At 39.7% G+C, this 17,833-nt stretch overlaps 2 protein-coding genes across 2 annotated transcripts; both read left to right on the top strand.

The window, feature by feature from the left end:
* The first annotated feature begins 1,879 nt into the window (after positions 1 to 1,879).
* LOC104414300 (major strawberry allergen Fra a 1.06) lies at positions 1,880 to 2,725 on the top strand. The gene is made up of 2 exons (XM_010025368.2): positions 1,880 to 2,150; positions 2,262 to 2,725. The coding sequence occupies exons 1-2, from the start codon at positions 1,967 to 1,969 to the stop codon at positions 2,558 to 2,560; spliced, it is 483 nt and encodes a 160-aa protein (XP_010023670.1). The 5' UTR covers positions 1,880 to 1,966; the 3' UTR covers positions 2,561 to 2,725.
* Positions 2,726 to 4,966: 2,241 nt separating this feature from the next.
* LOC104414299 (pathogenesis-related protein STH-2-like) lies at positions 4,967 to 5,793 on the top strand. The gene is made up of 2 exons (XM_010025367.3): positions 4,967 to 5,223; positions 5,325 to 5,793. Exons 1-2 carry the CDS (start codon positions 5,040 to 5,042, stop codon positions 5,621 to 5,623), a joined length of 483 nt encoding a protein of 160 aa, XP_010023669.1. The 5' UTR covers positions 4,967 to 5,039; the 3' UTR covers positions 5,624 to 5,793.
* The last annotated feature ends 12,040 nt before the right edge of the window (positions 5,794 to 17,833 follow it).

Below are 17,833 nucleotides of genomic sequence, written 5' to 3'. Positions count from 1 at the left end.
TACCTTATTTGGCCCAAGGTTCATACCTAAACCATGATCGGATAAAGCTAAACACAACTGGACTTAATTGGTGAAACCGAGTTTGGACTTCTCTTTTACCCTATAAAGGTCTCGAAGTTGAGGATGTTACAATATATATCTTTCTGGACTCTTAACCCGGCCTCACATTTATGTTCATTGTTATATTCCTGTTCTCAACTAAAATTTAATATACCTTTCTCGGCCTTTTTGGCTAAAAAAAAAAAAAAATAGAAGAATTCCTGAGAGTAGTGTTGTGATAATGACCCCATAACTTGCTTTGTCAGAAAAAGAGATCCGTGTTATATATGTTTAAGTTGTCATAGAGACAAATCAATTACAGGTCATCCATGTGGCAATTTGGTCTCGAGCGAGTCAAAATATTCCCTCTAAAGTTTGTAATTATAGAACAAATATAATATTATGTCATTCATATTGGACTATAGTCTATGAACACATACCTAAAAGTTGTCTGATAAAGGTTGTCATCTTCCCAACATGAAGTGGTTGCAATGTCTCTGTGAGACTTCCATAAACCATCACATGCCAAAGTCATGTACGCTCAACCAATTTTCTAATAAGTCTGAAATGGCAGACTATTCAACATGAGCTTATGATATTTAAAGTAGCACATTTATCATCTCTGTTTTTTTTTTTTTTTTTCCATTGATATATAGTCAGCCTCCTGACATATAATCTGGGTTTTTGTAATATTTTTCAGTGTATCAATACTCAGGCACAATTTTTTAAAAAGCCTAAACTGGAACACGAGATGTAGAAGTTATCATGCAGTTTGTCGATAGGCTTTTATGTGATCTAAGAATGAAGTAAATCAAACACTTAATTGTTCAACTAAGGTCCAGGTACCATAGTGATTATTATCCAAATCAGTTATATGTGGCAGTTAGAAGGGCAAGGAAAGAAAAAGTGCATGATTGTTCTAACATTGACTTGGGGTCCAACTTTTCTTAGGTTAATTAATTTCAAATAGTAAGTTAAACTTTGAATGCGTTTGTTTAGTGAAAAATTCTTAATAGAGGAAAATGTTTTTCTTGAAAATCATTTTTAAGAAAACTATTAGTTTTTCAGTTGTTTAGTGGTGTGTTTGAAAGCGAGACAGAAAATTTTTATTGATGTTCAGATCTTATTATAAAAATTTATTATCTTCATTATAATTATTTTGTGATCCTAATGTAAGATATTAAGATGATATGGAAATTATTATCTCAGTTATTAATAATGTACAGGATATATTTTATTTTTTATTATCAAATCAAGCAACCTTAAAAAAGGATGTAAACAATATAAAATGCAAATATTTAGAATGTTAAATCTCTCGGTGGTCAAAAAGCTTGAGGAGAGAATGGTTTTCATTCTTTTCTTCTCTTTTTCTCCATCTTTGTGTTCCTCCTTCCTCTTTGCTCGTCCTCTTTCATGTGCTCGCTGTGATATTCTTATAACATAAATGGAATTTTATCCGACTTTTTCCAAATTACTTCCAATTTCTTATTTCTCCTTTTCCTCTTTACGTGGAGGATATTCTTAATCCAAAAATAAAATTGGCATCAACTTGCCAATTGCAATTCGGTCCAAGTCGCTGGCAAGTGGGAAGGGCTATTTTTCTCCCCTTGTGACTGTTCTAGAAAATTGCGGGTCCGTGCCAATGAAGTGAAGACTTTCAAACGATTAAACTTAAACCAAAAAAAAAAGATGAGGAAAAACAAAGCCTCGGTCGGTTAGTCCACCGTTGAGTGCTCTGCGCTCTCTTGAACGTCCATGTGAAGGCCTTAAAAGCTAGGCCCCTTTCAAGAGTCTATAAATAGCTCCTCGGTCCTTCATCTTCTGCATCAAACTCAAGTTCTTCCGCTAGTAAGAAGCACTTACGCATATTCCTTCATATTCTCCACAAATTTCTGGTTCGATTCCTTTCCTCTCCCAAGACAAAAACATGGGTGTCACCACATTTACCCACGAATTCACCACCCCCATTGCTCCATCTAGAATGTTCAAGGCTTTGATTGTTGATTCTCACAACCTGATTCCCAAGATTGCTCCTCAGGGTATTAAGAACATTGAGTTGGTCGAAGGAGATGGAGGAGTTGGAAGTATCAAGGTCACCAACTTCGCCGAAGGTTAGTTTATAATGATGCTCAAAGAGTCCCATTGGTTTCACAATTATATGAATGTCTCTTTATTTATATACCTTCTCTAGAATGTTATCTGATTTTTGCATGGTATTATAGGTGGTCACTTGAAGTTCTTGAAGCACAAAATCGATGCTCTCGACACTGAGAACTTGGTATGCAAGTACACTTTGATTGAAGGTGACGTGATATTTGACAAGATTGAATTGATTGTCTACGAGGTTCAATTCTTGGCTTCGAGCGACGGTGGATGCGTTTGTAAAATGACCAGTGGATACCACACTACAGGGGATGTGGAGCTTAAGGAAGACGATATCAAGCAAGGCAAAGAAAAAGCTATGGGACTCTACAAAGTTGTTGAAGAGTACCTATTGGCTAACCCCAATGTTTATGTTTAAATCGCAACTTCTTGTGCCATTTCCGTCAAGTGTCATTTTGCTGTATTTTCCCTTATCTGTCACTATAAGGGGTATGCAAGCGTGATCTATTGTAATTTTGAGTGCGATTGAATTGCAATTCTGGGTGTTATTAATAAATTTCCATTGGAATTGTTGATGTTTTAATATCAGATGGGAGTGAAGAGTTCTCATAATTGACTCTTCACGCTTTCATTTTCATGTTTCCTATATTAATGTCCCGATCATTCATATAAACAAATTATCCAGTGTTAACTCCTAAATTTCGCCAGCAAGTTAATCATGCATTTTTTTTTTTTAGAATGAAAATTAGTTCCAAAATCAAATCTGCTGGATACGGCGGAATTTGACCCTGGTAACAAAACATCAGTTTATACGTCGTGCATTCCTTGCTCCACATCGCCCTAAAAAACTAGAGTTCTTATGCACAAAATGAACCCTAGTCATTTTGCATCATTACACTAATCTTTGGGTGTTATTATGCTTTGATTAGTGTAATCGTGGTCTATTTGTGTTCAATCGTTCTATTTGTTGTGATCTTAGTGATTAATCATATTGCCGTTAGTGTATGTGAAAGAGTGGCACAAAAAGCATGTAACAAAAAATTACAGAAAAATAGCATTCTCGGAGGTATGGTGGTAGCTCAGTGTTAGGTTGTAATTTTAAGTAATGTTTTGGGTCCATGTTTAATTTCGCGTTCTCCTAATCTAATGCAAGGCGTAGCTACCGTTTTTAGTATAATGTAGACGCTAGATCATGTCATTTTGCGTAATTAAAAAGAAAAGAGTTGGCAAAGAGAAAAAGATAAAAAGAGTAGTGTGGCGTATAGTTTGGATTGTTGTTGCTATTACTTAGCTAGTCGGTTCGTTTTGTCTAGTTCACGATCGTTTCATGTTATCTAGTTTGAGGTATAGGCATGATTACTTTATGAAACTGGTCACGGGGATCTTGTCCAGTGATATGATAACAAGATCATGTATTTCTTTGCTTGACACAATATTGGGTTTACTTTTGTTACACTTTACATTCCGTCTTCCGCATTTACATGCCTATTTTAATTTGGCATGTTGTTTATTTTATATGCTTGACGGATAGCCCTTTTTGCTCACCTAGTGAAATGTACCTATGAGCTTAAAATTTGATAAGACTACTTGAATCACGTTTTCGATTACACTGTAAGTTTAGGTACTAAAATGGCACTAATTAGATGATTAGCATAACCATATGGCTTGTGAAAAGTGAAACGACCTTCCCCTGACCAAAAAACGAACGACCTTCCAAGTTTCACTTGGTCCCTAACTGGCCTAAAACAGGTAACTAGTGACTCCAAAAAGAAAAAAAAAAAAAAAAAAGAAAAAAAAAAAACATGTTAATCATAATGAACCGAGTCAACCAATTGCTGCAAATTGGCAAAGTCTGGGAGAATCCGTGCCGAGTGCTATGATAACCTTGTAAGAAGCTCTAGCTGCTCTCACTTAGCAAGCCATCGCCTTGACGGACGCCTAATCCCCATATCTTGCATCGGGAGAGTCGCAACACCCAGCTCAAGATGTATACACTCATTTAGTTAGTCACAGGGCCCAGAACTGAAACGACAACACATCGAGCACCAGTTGCTGATTACTTTAAGAATTAAAAAATTGATGTCTGTCCCAACTTCCAGCATAACTTTTGCTTGTGTACGTGTTGTGAAACTCTGGATTAGGACGGATGTGCAAAGGATTGTTAAGAATTACCGATTTCTAATGCATGCGGTAGTAATTAATTTGGCGTCGCATAGGGTATGCCTGCATCTTTCTACAAGACACCCTGGTCGGTGTCCACGATATAAGGATACATGGGGAATTGACCCTGAACCTTCGTCGAACTTATGGATAGGCACAGGATGGGGCAGGGCCGGAGAATGGCGACGTCGAGAAACTAAAAATCAAAGCATATGAACCAAAAGTAGGACACGTGGGAAAATTAGTAGCAATGACCACAGACAAAGGTCCAGTTTATGTGATTAATCAAATCTTGTGGACCCGTCACGGGAACCACATAATTCAACGGATGATGTTCATTGGATCAACGATGCACTCAATAAGTTCTCCAGCGTGTAAGGCTATTTCGAGCTGTGGGTCGAAGGAAAGTCCGTCTATGCAAATTGCGAGTTTCAAATGATGTGCTAAATAATTTTCCGTAGTACGGCAGTCAGTCTCCTACAATGTGAATATGCATGTTCTTTCATCTAGAAGTGGGGCCAGTCCAAAGTGGAGTGCTACGAATAGAGATCCAACTTGAAATTCTTCGTCAGCGAAAACAACTGCGCCATTCCACACGCATCTCCTAGAATCCATAAATACCCATCAAGTTGTTGCTCAACATCTTCACAGCAAAACTCAGCAGTCTTGTTCTGCCTTCAAGCAAATCTTTTTCACATTACTCCTCCATTTTCAGATCTTCACTCTTAAAATCAAATATGGGCATCACTACCTTTACCCAAGAATTCACTACCCCAATTGCCCCGTCGAGAATGTTCAAGGCTTTGATTCTCGATTCCCACAATCTTATCCCCAAGATTGCCCCCCAAGGCATCAAGAACATTGATTTCATCGAAGGAGATGGAGGAGTTGGAAGCATTAAGCAGACTAACTTTGCTGATGGTAACTATCATCCTTAATCTGTGATGCGCATACACACATATTTGTCCTTCTTATTGGTTTCTATTATAATGATTCTAAGCGAGACTTTCAATTTCTGTCAGGTGGTCACTTGAAATATTTGAAACATAAGATTGATGCTCTCGATTCTGATAACCTCGTCTGCAAGTATACCTTGATTGAAGGTGACGTGATTTTTGATAGAATTGAATCCGTTGTCTATGAGGTCAAATTTGAGGCTTCAAGTAATGGTGGATGCATATGCAAGATGTCAAGTGAGTACCACACGAAAGCTGGTGTGGAGCTTAAGCAAGAGGAGATCAAACAAGGCAAAGAGAAGGCTATAGGGCTATACAAGGTTGTTGAGGAGTACCTTTCGGCCAATCCCAATGTCTATGCTTGATCCGCCTTTTAATTAGACCATTTTTTTTCGGCAAAAACTCTTTGGGTTTTTACATCAATCTTTTCTTTTTGGGCCATGTTGTACGGAGTTTGCTTTGGGATCCAAGTCGTGGCTCTTAAGCTCTTCCGGCATTTATCAATTGGAATAAATAAGTTTCTTTGGGAAATAATAATGAAGTTCGATGTGACTACAATTATTTTTTTATTCACTTATGATCCGTCAAGTTTAGGGCTGCACTCCCGACCCGCACTTATCAGAAGACGCCCAAATTGTTGAGGGAGGTTAGTTAATCGGCAATGAGAGAAATTGTGCCTTTTGCTTCCAGAGCAAATGGGAACTTGCAGTGAAAACCATGTAACATAAAAAATAATAAAATAATAAAATAATAAAAAATAATGAACTCTGGTGTGAGCTCAATGTTAGGTATGCTCCTCCTTAATTAAGATACCTTTCTGCTCTACAATTATCTTAACTCGAATCTCTAATGATCGCCAACTAGTTCAAATGCGTCTTTCACCTTTTATCTCGTTCCGCACTTGGCAACCATAGAGATTCACGGGATTCCTTATTAAGTCTAGGATACCAATACACATCGGAGACCAACCAATCAACCATTTGTTTGGACGCACAATAGAAACTTGATACTTTCAACTAAGAGATCACCAAGTGGGAGCTCAACTCTGAGTTAGTCAATATATTCAGTACCACTCACCCTCACTCAAAAGTTGAAATCAATAAATTGTGGGCCAACTAGTATATATAACTACTTCACTCCACATCAATTCTGTAATGTGATATTTTTCTAATATAATTCATATGTGTATCTCGATAAGAAGACAGCCAATAGGGCCAAAACAAAGTGATGAGATTGTGCTAATTGGTTGAGGAATACCTTTTGGCAAATCCATATATTTATGCATTAATTGTTGTGATGTCGTGCTTCGCTTTGAGGGTTTAATTTAGAGTTCTGACTTAGAGTAACTAATGTCTTTCTTGATTTTTTTTTTTAATGAAAAATAGTTATGATTGTGCGCAAGTCAATGATTCATATAAATAAAGTTGATGGCTTTTCTACGATGGTCTCTATAACATCGTGGGCCAATGCCATGAGTTGATCCAAGAAAAGAGAAGAAACAGAAACAAAAAACAAGCGAAGCTAGAATTTTCAAGAGATTTACAGATTATTTGGTACAGATTCTCGCCATCAGCTTTCGCTGTAAAAGGGGTGGTGCAACTTTGAAGCGTTCGGAAAATATCTCACAGCTGCAGTTCCTCCAAAATTGCAACAGTTTATATCAACTTTTATGAATTTTTTTACTCAATTTTGAGGGGTTGCAGTTTTAAAACTTGTATTACCAAACATGAAAGTTACGATCCTTCATGACACAACGGCTACAATTCAGGTATAGCTATATACAAGCAGGCTCTTATTATTGTCCGGAGGAATCAAACCAAAGAACCTACCCCATTCAACAAGCATTCGAGTTAGACTTGTAGCTATTTTAGAGGGGTTTGGTTGCTACTTATAGCGGAACTCCTGGGTTCCATTCACCAACAAACTTTTAAAACCGTTCGATGATGGTAATTTTACGCAAAACCTTGATTAATTACTATATTGTTGGTAGCAAAAAATTGACTGGTAAATTACTTGTCCGATAACTTGTTAATTCCGACTTGCCATCTTTTTCTAATTACTAACCTGCTTTTAGCAAATCGACCAAAAAACTGCTTTTAGTGGATAAAAAAGGACTGGTAAATTGTTAATAACTAACTACTTTTATCTACTCAGTCAAATCTCAATATTAGGCATAGCATCAACCAAATGAATCGGAGTGATTGCCAAAATATAACCCTGACCTCTAATTTGTAAAGGATTAAATTCTATAGCATATATATCTCGTTGGGCTCCTAACCTGGCCCAACATTTGTGTTCATTGTTATATTCCTATTCTCAACTAAGATTTAATATACCTTTCTCGCCCTTTTTGCCTAAAAAATAAATAAAAGAATTCCTGAGAATAGTTTTGTAATAATGATCCCATAACTTGCTTTTTCAGACTCAGATATATGTATCATATATGTTTAAGTTGTCATAGAGACAATTCCATTACAGGTCATACATGTGGCAATTTGGTCTCGAACGAATCACAATATTCCCTCAAAAGTTTGTAATTATAGAACAAATATAATATCATGCCATTCATATTGGACCTTATTCTATGAATCCATACCTAAAAAGCTGTCTGATAAAGTTTGTCATCTTCCCAACATGAAGTGGTTACAATCATCACATGCCAAAATTATGTCTGCTCAACCCGTTTTCTATTAGGTCCGAAATGGCAGATTAATCAACTTGATCTTATGTTATTTAAAGTAGCAAATTTATATTCTATGTTGTTCTTTTTCCCATTGAAATACAGTCGCCCTCTCAACATATAATTTGGGTTTTTATAATATTTTCAGTGTATTAATACTTGACCACAATTTAAAAAAAAAAAAAAAAAACCTAAACTGCTACACAAGATGTAGAAGTTATCATGCAGTTTGTTGGTAGGCTTTTAAATGATCTAAGATTGAAGTAAATCAGACCACTTAATATAGTTTTCAACTGAGCTCCAGGTACCATGGTGATTGTTATCTAAATCATTTACATGCGGTAGCTAGAAGGGCGAGGAAAGAAAAAGTGCATGATTTTTCTTACATTGACTTGGGGTCCAACTTTTCCGGCAGAAGAACAGCACAAGTGCCATAACTTGGCACGCCGGGACACTTAAGTGCCATAACTTCCAAACGGTACACTTAAGTGCCACTTTTTTTCAGTGGGACACTTAAGTGCCACCTCCCGCGACCCTTGCCGGAAATCCTACGTGGCAATATTTTATTATTATTTTTTGCCTACGTGGCTCGCCGGAGCTCCAAATCAGCATAAAAATTAACAAAAAAAATTTTAAAAAAAGAAAATTTTAAAAATTTTAATTTTAAAAATTTTTAAAAATTTAAAAAAAATAAGAAAATTTAAAAAAATTTAAAATTTAAGAATTTTAAAAAAAAGTGGGGGAGGTCGAACGGGCGGGCGGGCTGAGCCCTCGCCGCCGCCCGCCGCTCCCCGCCGTCGCCGCCTCCCCCGCCGTCGCCGGCCCTTGCCGGCGACGGAGGGGGAGGGTCGGGGGTCGCCGGCCCCCGGCCGACCGACGGCGAGGGCTGCGAGCCCTCGCCAAATCGCGGCGAGGCCGCGACCCTCGCCCGGATCTGGGCGAGGGCTCGCGGCCCTCGCCGCCGGTCGACCGGCCCGGCCGGGCCCGGCGACCCGGCCGACCCTCCCCCTCCGTCACCGGCCCTTCCCGGCGGCGGGAGGCGGCGAGGGCCCGCGACCCCTCGCCGGGATCCGGCAGGGTCGCGGCCCGCGCCCGTCTAGGGCGAGGGTCGCGGCCCTCGCCCGATCCGGCGAGGGCTCGCGGGCCCTCGCCACCTCCCCCCCGCCGGGAAGGGGCCGGCGACGGAGTGGGGGAGGGCCGGCGAGGGCCCGCAAGCCCTCGCCCGGATCTAGGGCGAGGGTCACGGCCCTCGCCGCGCTTCGGCGAGGGCTCGCAGCCCTCGCCGCGCTTCGGCGAGGGCTCGCAGCCCTCGCCGTCGGTCGGCCGGGGACCGGCGACCCGGCCGACCCTCCCCCTCCGTCGCCAGCCCTTCCCGGCGACGGCGGGGAGGGAGGGCGACGGCGGGGAGGCGGCGGCAACGAGGGCTCAGCCCTCGGCCCGTTCGACCTCCCCACCCTTTTTTTTAATTTTTAATTTTCTTAATTTTTTAAAAATTTTAAATTTTTCTTAATTTTTAAATTTTTGAATACTTTATAATTTAATTAATTTTTATATTATTATTTACACGTAGGCACGAAACGGCGTCGTTTTTGCGTTTTCTCTGCCACGTCAGCGTGCAAAACGACGCCGTTTTGGACTAAACTCGCCGGAAAATTGCCACGTCAGCCATTTGGCCGGATTTTCGCCGGAGTGGCACTTAAGTGTCCCATTTTACTCCGATGATGGCACTTAAGTGTACCATTTTAAAGTTATGGCACTTAAGTGTCCCGGCGTGCCAAGTTATGGCACTCCAGGTGTCCTCACCTCCCCATTTTTGCAAGCAACCATGCATGATCACCAAGTGAAATGTACCTAAAAGCTTAAAATTTGATAAGACCGCTTGAATCACATTTTCAATTACACTATAAATTTAGGTACTGAAAGGGCGCTAATTAAACGATTAGCATACCAAGTCCCTATTCTTAGGGTCTCTGGCTCATGGAAAATGAAACGATCTTCCCTGACCTAAAAACAAACAACCTTTTGCATTCCACTTGATCTCTAATCGGCTTAAAATAGGTTAACAGTGACTCCTTGGTCATAATGAACTGAGTCAACAAGCTACTACAAATTGACAGGGTCTTGGGATAACCCATGTAACATCCTTGATTTCGCCCCTTATTTTGGTCCCAACTAGGAGGCTAAACTAGATAGGCCTTGGATTAGTCAAACATTCCTAGAAAATAAGTGTGAATAAGTGTGACAAGTATTAAATGAGGATGATGATTGTAAAGGCTTACATGTCCTTATAGCCTAGCCTAGTTATAACCCTAAACTAAGTAGGAGATCTTGGAGGCTAAGAAATTGACTACACATCCATTGGAAGAAAGAGCAAGTAAGTCAAACCTTCTTAGATAAGCTAAGAGCACATTAATTACATTTGGTTTCTAGTTATTCAATGCAGAGATGAAGTATCCAAGCTAACCTAGGACCTAGTTGAAAACTTGGGAGATAAGGATGCTCAACAATTAATACTTCTTGACCAAGTGGGACGCCTCCTTTTTCCAACTAAGATTGTCACCTTTGATTTTCAAATTACTAGACTTGTGCTATTTGCCAATTTTACACAGATTTTTGTGGTATGAATTTAAAAAAACGTCTTTCATGAAAGTTGTTCTAAATATTTTGATCTAAAACATACTTAAATTTCATATTTTTCTAAGGTTAAATGATAGAACGAAAGCTCAATCATTCACCATCCGGAACCTATCTCGTAGTGAAAACGGTGACTAGGTTGCCTTCTCAAGTTTTTATGAAATTTTTCCTTTCAAATTTAATCACGCTTCCTTCATAAAATTTTTAAATGATATCCATATATACAACATATTAAAATTTCAAAGAGTTTTGTGAAGATTTGGATTTCGAAATGAGTCTCTCTCCAACTGTTGAATCTGCTCGACGGACAAATATTTGGGTTATGTTCAATGATTTACTGCTCTTTCCACAGCACGAATTTGACTTGACTTCCTTCATGAAAAATGTTTTTTAAGGTCTTTTCTAAAATATATTAAAATTTTATAAGTTTTTGATTTCATTCGATAAGGTAAAGACATTGATTTTGGAAATTGTTCAAAACTGTGTTTCTCACCCGAGAGGTATGAGTCATGCCCAAGCTTGGACTCAAGTCCTTAAATGTCATGTTGAGGTGTCCCAAGCTACAAAGCTAAAGTCCTATCCTATCTTGAGACTTGGTGAATAAGTTACCTTGCATTTAATACTTCTTGACTTAGAGAGGAAGTCTTGACTTTTAAGGCTTGGAGAATAAATTGTCCAAAGTCCAAGTTTCTTGATGACAAGTCTAAGCCATTAATGACTTTGGAGGCTAGTCATTAATGAAAGAGGGTGACTCAACATCTTAGGTGTCCTTATAAACTTAGGTCATCATGACCCTAATATAAGCCTTGGAAGGCAAGTAGCCAATTCATAAATGCTAGATGACTCATTAATACAAATGGACCAATGAGAAGAATGCCCTTTGTCTTTAATCATTCCCCTAGAACCTTAGAGTGCCACACCATCAAACTAGCCATGCCACTCTAAGAAAGCTCATTGGACCACTTGTTAGGGCCATTAAATGAAGCTTGGCCTATAAATAGGGAACCACCCCCATCCATTCTCTCCGACCTTTAGCTCACTTCTTCTCCTCCTCCTTTCTTGCATGCCTTCTTCCTCTATCGGCCTTGCTCACCCATTGCCTCATCAGACGACCCTCTATTGGTAAAATTACCTATAGTTCATTGAGGTTCATCAAATGTAAGTAGAATCTCTAACTCTTGACTATGTCGATAGCCTATGTTGTCGAGTTTAATGTTGTGCTCACCTATGTAAGCTGTGTGTATGTTGTAATGTTCTTTTGTGTGGTTTGCTCATGTGTGCATGCTTGAGTGTGTTCACCCACCGAGATGAGGTTGAGGTTTGCTCGGCTTGGAATCGACATCAAGTCGCGATGGCCTAAGCATGTGACCCAAGCTATGAACCAAGAATCGTTCCCGGCATATTGTGTGTGCACCTAAAGAGGAAAAAACGCCCGTTGCCACATAGCGTTGGCGGCGATGCCTCATTCATTGAACATGATGCTCTGGTTGAGCCAAGATGCTTAGGTTTGAGCCCGAATGCCTCGAGTAAGCTAGTCCTGGGATGCCCTAGTTGAGCCAGAATGCCTGAGTTGAGCTCGAATGCCTTGGTGAGCTAGCGCCAGGATGTTTTGGTTGAGCTGAGATGTCCTGATTGAGCCAGGATTCCTAATTTAAAGCTGGATGTCTCGGTTGAGCCAGGAGGGCTTGGTTGAGCCAAGACGACGATAAATGAATTTGCATGAGTGCTAGTTTATGCATAAGCATGATATGTTGATATGTTTATTGACAAGCAAAAGGTAAGCATGCATTAAAATATACATCTACATGTCGTCGAGGTGTAGCAATAAGTTTACTAATGATCTGCCATCGATATTGCATTGCGAGTGTTGTATCTATTAAATTTTGATGATAAAATGTCTTCCTAGTAGAGAATTAGGGGTTTTACTTACTAAGTCCATGACTTACCCCATTGTTTTTCATATCATAGGTATGGAGGGGTTGCAGTCTCGCTAGAAGAGTTAAGGTTTACCTCGGCCAATTGAAGATGTAATGGCTCATGAGAAAAAGAGCTTGAAAATATAACTGATATAATTGTATAATTTTAAATGGTTGTTTTCTTGGCTGCTTGTTGTTGTTCGGGTGTTGTATGTACGCTTTTGCATGTGCTTAATGAAAAGATAAAAGAAATGAGACGGCAACATGCCCGTGATATCGTGAAAATTGTTGTTACCGATCAAAACAGTAAACAAGAAACAGAAAACCAGAAGCTATAGATTTCTTGAATGAGGAAGAGAAGCACAGAGAAAAACAGAACACAAACTTGCGTGCGTCTTGTGCTTAAAAAAAAACTGTTGAGTACAACCACTAAATACAAATAAAAAAAACTGCTCACATACGTGCAACACATAACTGCACACAAACGTGCTATTAACTTCCTAGAAAATAACAAAAACACTAAATACATAACAAAATGAACTTGGCTGTTTATTTAATAAAAAGCAGAGTAAAACAGAGCAGAAAACAGAACAGAAAACAGCAGAAAACAGAGTAAAAAAACAAAACATAAAACAGCAACCGAGACATTATAATCCAACAAACTCCTCCTTGGATCGGTTGCTGCTGCATACTCCAATTTTCTTTCTTAATACTTCAAATCTTCCAGCTTGAAGTGGTTTGTGAACATGCCTGCAAGTTGATCTTCAGATCTGCAATAAACCAGCTTAACTTCGCCACTTTGTTGCACCTCACGTAGAAAGAAGAACTTAACCTTGAAATGCTTAGTTTTGCTATGAAAAACTGGATTCTGAGATATTGCTAAAGCGGCCTAATTATCCACATTAATTTCAATGCAATCACTAGAATTCAACCACAAATCCTTAATTATCTTCTTTAGCCATAAAGCTTGATTTGCAGCTGCAGTAGCTACTATAAACTCAGCCTCTGCAGTGGACTGAGCTACAATCTCTTGCTTTTTGGAACACCAAGAGAAACAAACAGAACCAAAACTGAAACAATATCCAAACGTACTTTTCATGTCATCTACTGAACCAACCCAGTCACTATCAAAAAATCCTTGCAAATTAAACTTCTGACATTTCTTAAACTTCACACCAAAGAACAATGTTCCTTTGAGATATCTCAATACCCTTTTTGCTGCAATCAAATGTAACTGACTAGGACTACTCATAAACCTGGATAAAATACTCACAGCAAATACAATATCTGGTTTGGTTGCTATAAGATACATAAGACACCCAATCAGACTTCTATACATAGAAGCATCTACTGCATCTGTTCCATCATTCTTCTGCAGCTTCTCTTTAGCAGCCATAGGAGTGCTTACACTTCGACAATCTTCCATCTGAAACTTCTTTAGAATTTCCTTCATGTATTTTTTTTGACAGATGAAGATCTCATATGAAGCCTGTTTGACTTCCAAACCCAAAAAATAAGCCATCTTTCCCAAGTCTGACATCTCAAAAACTGCAAATAGATCTTGCTTCACCTTCTCTATCAATTCCATATCATTCCCCGTCACTAATAGATCATCTACATAAAGTGACAGAATTACAACACTGCGATTCACCTTCTTGACATAAAGAGTGAACTCACTTAAGCTTTTACAAAGCCAAAATCCTGCAAATATCGATCTATCTTCCCATACCAAGCTCTTGGAGCCTCGCTTTCATCCATATAGAGCTTTCTTCAACTTGTATACACTCTCTTCTTGCCCTTTGATACTGAAGCCTTCAGGTTGTTCAACAAAAATCTCCTCCTCAAGCTCTCCATTCAAAAATGCAGACTTGACATCTAACTGAAATATAGGCCACCCCTTCTCTGCTGCAATAGCTAACAATAACCTTATTGTATCAAGTCGTGCAACAGGAGCAAATGTTTCAGAATAGTCTACTCCCCATATTTGTGCATAGCCTTTCACCACCAGTCTAGCTTTGTGTTTATTGATTAGGAACCATCGGGATTAAGTTTTGTTCTAAACACCCACTTAACCCCAATCACATTCTTATCGATGGTCTGTCAACAAGCTCCCATGTGTGGTTTTTCCGGATCATTGCAATCTCCTCTGCATTGCTGCAATCCACCTCGATCCTCCTTAGCTTCCACAAAGTTAGATGGTTCGAGCATTGCCACATTGCTTCTTTCATAGATTTCAGCAAGTGACCTTGTGCCCCTCACTGGTAAATCATCCACACTGTCTTCCAATCCATCTATAACTCCATCAACCTCTACATCTGTTGTAGGTTGTTTTTCGAACTGCTGCTTTTCTGCACTCTTTCCTTCCATCCAATTCCACTCATCTTCCTCTAGAAAAACAACATCTCTGCTTAAAATCACCTTCCCCGTCATAGGGTGAAAAATCCACGTAAGCCTTTGATTGGAGACGTACCCAATGAAGATTCCAAGCTCAACTCTTTTATCCAACTTGTCCCTCTTGACCTCGGGAACATGAGTGTAACACAAACACCCAAAACCTTCAAATTTTTCACAAAAGGTTTAACACCATACCCGGACTTCAAAAGGTGTTGACCTCTCTAAGGCCTTTGTGGGCAATCTTCAACAGAACACCGCAATATTAGCCGGCCCAGCCCAGAACTTCTTAAGCAACATCTTCTCATCATACATTTGGCCATCTCCATAATACTTATGTTTTCCTCTCACGACCCCATTCTCGTTGAGGTGAATAGGGAGCAATGAACTGCTGCACAATTCCCGCTTGCTCACAATTCAACTTAAACTTGTGAGCGGTATACTGTAACCATTATCGACCCGAGCATTTTAATTTTCTTCCCACTCGATTCTCAACTAAGACTTTAAACTTCACAAACACATCAGCAACTTCAGACTTGGCTTGCAGAAAATAAATCCAGCTCATCCTAGTCATATCATCGGTGAAGGTAATGAAATACCGCTACCATTGAGAGAGACTCGGACATAGGTCCACATAGATCTGTGTGGACTAATTGCAGCTTTTCACATGCTCTCCAGCCTCCTCCTTTGAAAGGAAATCTGGCTTGCTTGCCAAGAAGACAAGTTCTCGCACTTTGTGGAAATTCCTCCTCCAAACTTGGCAAGTCATCTCGCAAGCTATTTTTCTGCATAAACAACATGCCCAAGTCTTTTTATGCCATATCTCTACATTTTCTTCTTTGCACTTTAAAGCCATTTGTTGCATCTCTTGTGGCTTGAACATGAAACTCTTGTCCTCCATTGGAATTCTTAGCACTTCTTTGCTATCTGCATTATTAATAAGACATTCCTTCCCTTCGAACTTCACTTTATAGCCCTTCTCAACTAATTGACCAACACTTAATAGATTATGGTCAATATTTGGCACAAAGAGAACATCACTGATTAGCTTCACCTCCCGATTTCCTTCAATAGCCACCGTACCCTTCCCTTGCACTTCGATATACCCAGTTGCCAATTCGACTCTGGACTGACTGACTGTCTAGACTCCTAAACGGCCCGAATTGCCGGTCATATGATTGGTGACCCACTATCCACCAGCCATGCATCATTCCCAACAGAAGATTCGAAAAAGAAGCTACAAACAAGTGCTCTTCCTCGGTTTCATTCACTTGCCACTGGGTTTTTCACCTTCTTTGGTAATTTTCTTTGCGAGATGGCTTCCATGTGACCCAACTTGTGACATCTTACGCATCTAGCATCGGGCTTTCTCCAACATCTAAAAACGATGATTAGTTCCACCACGATATTGACAAGGCTTTTTGTTCATCTTCCATTTGCTAGACCCACCAGAATTTCCTTCTTTTGCTACAAACTTGGAGTCACCAACATTTTCTCTAGACTGAATCCACTTCTTCCCTTTACCTCCATCATTTGATTTCACTCTAGCTTGCGGACACCCTCTACAAACTCTTCTCTTCTCATTAGTCTTACGTGCTCGCCCGCAGGCATTTAACAATTCTGCAAGCTTTATATCGTAAGTCTCTTGTATTTTCCAGAGACGCTATGGTGGCCGAACTTCTCGGAAGAGACACCAGGATCTTCAACAAGCCTTTCATCCTTCAAGTCAGTCCCTAAACTCTGATTTTTCAGCTATCCCAACCAATCTATCGGAGTATTCCTTCACGACTCTCGAATCTTTCATCTCGCTGCCTCTCAAACTCCCTCAAGAGATTCAGCACATTCATGCCTCTTATCTTCTCATCTCCCTCGTATTCATCCTTCAAGAAATCCCATATTGCCTTTGCAGAATCACATCTCATGATCCTTGTGAAGATAGTGGGTGAAAAAACGGCAGCGTACGGGCATGACTTTGCCTTGGCCTTCCTTGTGATTCTCTCTTTATAGTACTTTATATCGATTCAAGGTCGGATTGTCCGGGAAGTGGAGCAATCTCATAATCATCCTCCATAGCTGTGACACCCCTCGACGGCCCCCGATCCGATTTGGGTCGCCACAGTTCGCTTACCTTTCACTTTCCTTATTAACATATCACTCTGATACCGTTTCTATTGTAGCGGGTCCATACAACCATGGGGGTTTACATCTTTTATTAACGGTCCCTTGCGCAATTTACATAACGGAAGCATATCAACAATTCCCTTCCCTACATTCAGAAATTGATGCACACCAACTAAACATTTATAGGTAAAAGCCATACACTTTTGTTTACATAACTTAATGAACATCATTAGTCAATACATCAAAATTGCCATAGTCTTTCTATACTTGGCTATATTTTAAAAGATGACCGACATCTTCTCCCACAATCGTATGCTTAAAGTCCATCAACTAGTGTCGGCGTCCAAAGGTTCCCTCCTTTGCTATCCTTCTCCTCGCGGTCATATCCAACCGCTCAAACCATCTACTAATTCGAAATGTTGGTCCCAAAAGGGTGAGTACAACCACTCGAGATAGGAAATCCAATAACAACTCAATGCGTCATGCAATCATACATGCATTGCAGGCACTTACCTTGAAGCCATGCGCATACTATCATGCATCATCATACCAATTCATAACACATTCATGTGTATCATCATTGTAACATACATGTCATGGCATCATTACATCATACATGACATCATCATCATCGCATCATTTCATCATACATGTCTTCGAGCCATATCATATATCATCATCATTAACATTACCATGCATATCATCATGCATATCATATCATAGGTGATCATCATATCACATCACATACCATCATCATCATCATCATTATCATGCATATCATCATGCATATCATATCATGGGTGATCATCATATCACATCACATATCATCATCA

This window comes from Eucalyptus grandis, chromosome 8 (genome assembly GCF_016545825.1).
Source record: "Eucalyptus grandis isolate ANBG69807.140 chromosome 8, ASM1654582v1, whole genome shotgun sequence".
In the NCBI taxonomy this organism is placed as follows: domain Eukaryota; kingdom Viridiplantae; phylum Streptophyta; class Magnoliopsida; order Myrtales; family Myrtaceae; genus Eucalyptus; species Eucalyptus grandis.
The sequence above is the reverse complement of the archived record's forward strand: the minus strand, read 5'-3'. Positions and strand labels throughout refer to the sequence as shown.